General features: G+C 39.1%; 1 protein-coding gene across 1 annotated transcript in view; it reads right to left on the bottom strand.

Annotated features, from left to right (window-relative positions):
- Window positions 1-688: 688 nt before the first annotated feature.
- Window positions 689-6,000, bottom strand: part of LANCL2 (LanC like glutathione S-transferase 2) — a 52,908-nt gene continuing 47,596 nt past the window's right edge. The window contains exons 8-9 of the mRNA XM_020798404.3: window positions 5,683-5,755; window positions 689-2,200 (exon numbers count right to left, since the gene is read on the bottom strand). Of these exons, the coding sequence (XP_020654063.3) occupies window positions 2,085-2,200; window positions 5,683-5,755 (189 nt within the window). The 3' untranslated portion in view covers window positions 689-2,084. The remainder of the gene's footprint in view (window positions 2,201-5,682; window positions 5,756-6,000) is intronic.

The raw sequence follows: 6,000 nt of genomic DNA, 5'->3' as shown, positions 1-6,000 counted from the left end.
AATGATGAGCAATCATGGAACTTGAATAATATCTGAATGGAGACAAGTGCACCACCTATGATCTACAGGCAAATTCTATACAGTTTGATCACTCAGTTAATAGCAAGACAAGAAAACTGACCCAGTTGAAAGTCCTGCTTAGAATGCATAGGTATTAGCAAATCAGCCTTACTTAATGTAGCCTGCTATAATAAGGAACAAATTCATTTCTAAATGGGGGTGGGATCTAAAATCTTTCTGAATTGACATACAGGAATTTGGCCTGTGAAACTCTAGTAAGCCATGTGATTCACAAAAACCATTGTCCAAGAGCAGATGGGATTCCTTAAAACTGGACAGAAGCACCTTCAGAACACTTTCATCCACAAACGGATGAATAATTCTAAGATTATTACAAGTCTACTAACCTAAGAGCAAGTCTCTAAATTCACAGGGTTTCATTTCCGTGTCTCAACCAAGCTTCAGTGGATGAAGATGAAAAACAGATATGTTTAGACCATCTAGTAACAATGAAACCTAAAGGCAATCTTCCCTAATTCGGTTATCTATCAAACTCTTTATAGTTTTTGTTTAAAATGACAAGTGGACAACTTCTGTGTAATATCTAGTTGTAGCCTAAATACTCCCCATTACCTTTTTGTCTCAGTACATGGTCAGACAGAAAATGATTGATGAGAATATTTCCATATTTTGTTAAGTTTATTTATTTATTTTGGAAAATAATTTCAACAGGAAAACATTGTGGTAACAGTCCCCCAGCCCAATTCACTATCTTCTCTTACAAAAATCTACCCATTTGAACAGCCTGTCCTCTAAACCAGTGCAACAGCTATCACAAAATTAGAACAATTCAATACAACATTTTTTAAATATCCCCTTTGGAAATGGGGTTCATTTCTCACTAATTCTGCCTGAAAACCATTTTTTAAAAAAATCCCAGACCTCTTCCATAAAAGGATATACCATACAATGTAAATATCATTTTGTTCAATGTCCTACAAATAAATTACAAAGAAATAAAGAAATACTTTTCGTCAAGAACTTTGGTTATGAGACTCATATGTTATGGTGCACCTATATCAAACTGCAAAACAAGAGAGTGGATAGCTTCTGGTGTACACAGTGCCCCTTCTTGCATCAAATGGTCTTGTTTTTCATAAATCTGAAGCTCTCATAAAAATGCCTATAAAGCTGAATTCAATAAAAATGTTTTGAAGAAGGAAGAGAAAGAGACAAATATAATGCAAACCTATTCACTTTAAAATATACTTAAAGAGTACAGCTCTGTCTCACTAATTTCTACAGGAGAGTCTTGGGACTTGTTTCTGCTACCAAAACTGACAGGATGTTAGGTGCTTCAATTTGAATAACTGAAAACTTTTTTTAAAGTTGTGGAGAAAAGGAGGACTATTCAACAGAATCCAGTCACAAATTGAGCATATGTATACGCCACTAATTTCAATTTTGGATATTTCAGGTTAGCTTTTTCATGACAATCAATAGGAATTCAAAAGTACTTAGCTATGACTACATCACACCCTTGAAATCTGGGAGGGGGTTTCCAGTGACTTTGAATGTATGATTCTGGAAGAGGTTCAACACACTTGAGCATCTGACTGTGTTTCCTTCCCTCATTCACTGTGATCAACAGACAATGCAGTTACATAGTCACCTCATCTATCCAGGTGCAGAAACAGAAGTGTGTTGTCATTACAGTCATGCACAGAAAAACAAGACTGTATGTCACCAAATAGTTTTTAGTTACACAACAAATAACAAAAAAGTCACACTTACGGACAACAGCAAGAAACATGCAAACACTCAAATGACCTGAAAAGACAACTGTGAAAACTCAAAAAGGGAAATCTCAACAAAAGTAAGACTGCTCTGTACCACAGTAAAAGGCATCTCTTAAAATGAAACATCCAGGTGTGGAATTCTCCAATTCATGCGAACATGACAAATGCAGTTCTTTCAAGAACAGGCAAGAAATTATCTCTCTTTGTTCAAACTCCACTACCAGTTTTGGTGTACTTCAGGCACTAAGCAGTCATGTTGCTTCTGGCATCATCTTCACTTTCCAGTTAGCTGCTCTGCTCCTCTCTCTCATCCATCCTTGAAGGACCAAGTTCAAATGCTGGGAAGCGGGAATTTTCAGGGGTTAATATGTCAGAGAGGAAGTGTATAGCTCCTGCCATACCTGAAACAGAAAAATCAAATCCACATTTAAAATGTACCAAGGTAGAAGCAGTGCTGAAACCTTCCCATTCTTTATCCATGACTATATGTTGCCAGAAAAACTGTGAGATGGAGAGAACAGGTAGCAGTTGGCAATGCCCACAAGACGCCATAGGCTAATCCACAGGAGGCAGCTGACCCCTCTTTCTGAGACTCCTCTCTCAACATCTGTGGTAACAAAGACACCAGATAAGGAAGTGTTCTCTTTTTAAAATCTTTCCAGCCTTTTTCTGCTGTTGCAGGATTGTGTAATTTAAAAACAAGATTTCTCTAATTTATCTGTAAGTGGAAATCAGCTGCTAAAAAATCAACTTTCCCACCCCAAATAAGAACAACTTAGTATAACGTCTTTATAACCCTGCTACAAATGCACAGCATGAAGGAAAACAGACATTAGCTCTTACAGTTAACGTGTACTGCGCAAAATCAATGCAACCATTCCTAAATAATACTGCAGTTCTATAGATTAACAAAAGATGGCAAATAAGAGTCATTTTCTGAAGACAGCTATTTCAGTGTTGTGCTTCTATGGCCTGGTGACAAGCCAGGATTTCTATCAGGAAAGTATAGCACACAGAGACTATATATTACTAAAATCTATAATCCCACTCCCTCCACAATACCCTCCAAAAGATGTTAATATTGAACAAACAGCAAGCGTAGTAGTTAGTAGTTTAGTCGTTTAGTTGTGTCCGACTCTTTGTGACCCCATGGACCAGAGCACGCCAGGCCCTCCTATCTTCCACTGCCTCCTGGAGTTGTGTCAAATTCATGTTGGTTGCTTCGCAGACACTGTCCAGCCATCTCATCCTCGGTCGTCCCCTTCTCCTCTTGCCGTCACACTTTCCTAACATCAAGGTTTTTTCCAAGGAGTCTTCTCTTCTCATGAGATGGCCAAAGTACTGGAGCCTCAGCTTCAGGATCTGTCCTTCCAGTGAGCACTCAGGGTTGATTTCCTTTAGAATTGATAGGTTTGTTCTCCTTGCAGTCCAGGGGATTCTCAAGAGCCTCCTCCAGCACCACAATTCAAAGTCATCAATTCTTCGGCGGTCTGCTTTCTTTATGGTCCAGCTCTCACATACATCACGACAGGAAAAACCATAGGTTTGACTATTCGGACTTTTGTTGACAAGGTGATGTCTCTGCTTTTTAAGATGCTGTCAAGATTTTTCATCGCTTTCCTCCCAAGAAGCAGGCGTCTTTTAATTTCATGGCTGTTGTCTCCATCTGCAGTAATCATGGAGCCCAAGAAGGTAAAATCTGTCACTGCCTCCATATTTTCCCCTTCTATTTCCCAGGAGGTGATGGGACCAGTGGCCATGATCTTAGTTTTTTTGATGTTGCGTTTCAGACCGTTTTTTGCACTCTCTTCTTTCACCCTCATTACAAGGTTCTTTAATTCCTCCTCACTTTCTGCCATCAGAGTGGTATCATCTGCATATTGGAGGTTGTTGATGTTTCTTCTGGCAATCTTACTTCCAGTTTGGGATTCCTCCAGTCCAGCCTTCCGCATGATGTATTCTGCAGATAAGTTAAATAAGCTGGGGGACAATATACAGCCTTCTCGTACTCCTTTCCCAATGTTGAACCAATCAGTTGTTCCATATCCAGTTCTAACTGTTGCTTCCTGTCCCACGTATAGGTTTCTCAGGAGGTATATAAGGTGGTCAGGCACTCCCATTTCTTTAAGAACTTGCCATAGTTTGCTGTGGTCCACACAGTCAAAGGCTTTTGCATAGTCAATGAAGCAGAAGTAGATATCTTTCTGGAACTCTCTGGCTTTCTCCATAATCCAGCGCAAGTTAGCAATTTGGTCTCTAGTTCCTCTGCCTCTTCAGAATCCAGCTTGTACTTCTGGGAGTTCTCGGTCCACATACTGCTGAAGCCTATCTTGCAGGATTTTGAGCATAACCTTGCTAGTGTGTGAAATGAGTGCAATTGTATGGTAGTTGGAGCATTCTTTGGCACTGCCTTTCTTTGGGATTGGGATGTAGACTGATCTTTTCCAATCCTCTGGCCACTGTTGGGTTTTCCAAACTTGCTGGCATATTGAATGTAGCAAGCAGTATAATTCAAATGCCTGGAAACTTGGAAAGTTTGTATTGAAAAGAGGAGGTTTTATATATCAAAAGGCCCAATCCATACAATATTAGAAACAACTATAGTAACCTATATACCTTCATCCAAAAATATGTATCACTGAACTCAATGAGATAGATATATAACATTGCATTATTCAGTCCACTGAACTGGGAATTACTTCCAAGTAAGATAAACAGGACTGGATTGGATTGCCAGTCTCTATAAACACAACTGAAATGGATTTGTCGTGACATGCTTGAATCCCATCAACATTATTCAGATACTGCCAGAACTACCTTTTGCTGAATTATGATTGAAGTGAATGTAGGCAAGCACCTGCTCCTCTTTATACCTATCAGTCAAGATTCATACATGGTAATTTCCTGAGTGTTCCAGGCAGTTAACCCTTATAGTTGGGTGGCACCATGCACACTGCTTCTATTCACACAATGTTTTCCATCACTGATTGTCACAATGCCCCAAGATCCAACAGTCTCTTTAAAAGGTTGTCTGAGCAGGTAGTAAGCAACTTCATGCGGTAACTACTAAGAATCACCAAAGGGCAAGAAAAACTGACTGGAATTGTTCCATAATTGGGACAGAGGGGAGATGGGGCTTATATCTTAGGAGCTTGAGACTGATACAGAAAAACAAGAAGAAATCGAGTATTTTGTGATAAGGGAAAACATTTTAGCCAGGGCATTTCAAGTTTTCACATTGTATCATCTTCTTCATCTGCTTCTGCCCACTGATATCCAGCGTGGATCAAAGCATTCTCTTTTTGCTTCTACGAACTTCTGTTTCACACTTTTTAAGTTCATGTTCATCTGTTAATATACTCCATCCATCTAATACGCAGTCTTCCTCTACTCCTTCCGATCCAAAGTCATTATTAATTATTTATTCCATCATCCATCCACTTGTCCAACGGTGTCACCCACTCATCTCCACTTCAATGAATTTAATATAGGTTTTTTTTAAAGCCAAGAATATTATACAGGCATGACACTATTCCATTAAATACTAGAGGCATTCAAGAGAAAACTGGACAATCATCTGTCAGATCTGCTTTCATATGGATTCTTACATTGAGCAATGAGTTGGACTTGATGGCCTTACAGGCTCCTTCCAACTCAATTATCTATGATTCCATGAAACAATATTTTGGAGGACTACTCAGACATTAGTTCCACTGTGTTCAACTGTGCTAACTCCATTGTAATTGTATTCAGATTATAGCCATGACTAGTTCACATGAAATTTGCTTGCAGTCTGACTAATCCATGAATTGCTTTGAAAGCTGTTGGTGTCGCTGTTGTTTTGTTATTATTGAGTATAAATTCAATAATAAAAGGATCCTACCTTCAAAGAGTGAGTAGGGTCGGTCAGGAATACGACAACCATGCGCACCATAATCTAGACACCACTCTGCAAACTGGGGGGAAAATGGCAAATCAAAGGGAAGAATGCCTGGCTATTTTGATAAACAATACAAATGAATAAATACCAGCATCCAGTAGATGCAAAATACTGTGAAGGGCAAAAGGATGAATACATTGCAGTTAATCTGCCCCGATTAAGAGGTCTACCTTCAGCCCTACTTAAAACTCTGAGATTCAGGAAAGTGGACAGGCAGATTAACCAAAATCCACTCTGCAGTGATTAAAGTTTGCCTATCAT

This window comes from Pogona vitticeps, chromosome 6 (genome assembly GCF_051106095.1).
Source record: "Pogona vitticeps strain Pit_001003342236 chromosome 6, PviZW2.1, whole genome shotgun sequence".
NCBI lineage: Eukaryota > Metazoa > Chordata > Lepidosauria > Squamata > Agamidae > Pogona > Pogona vitticeps.
The sequence above is the reverse complement of the archived record's forward strand: the minus strand, read 5'-3'. Positions and strand labels throughout refer to the sequence as shown.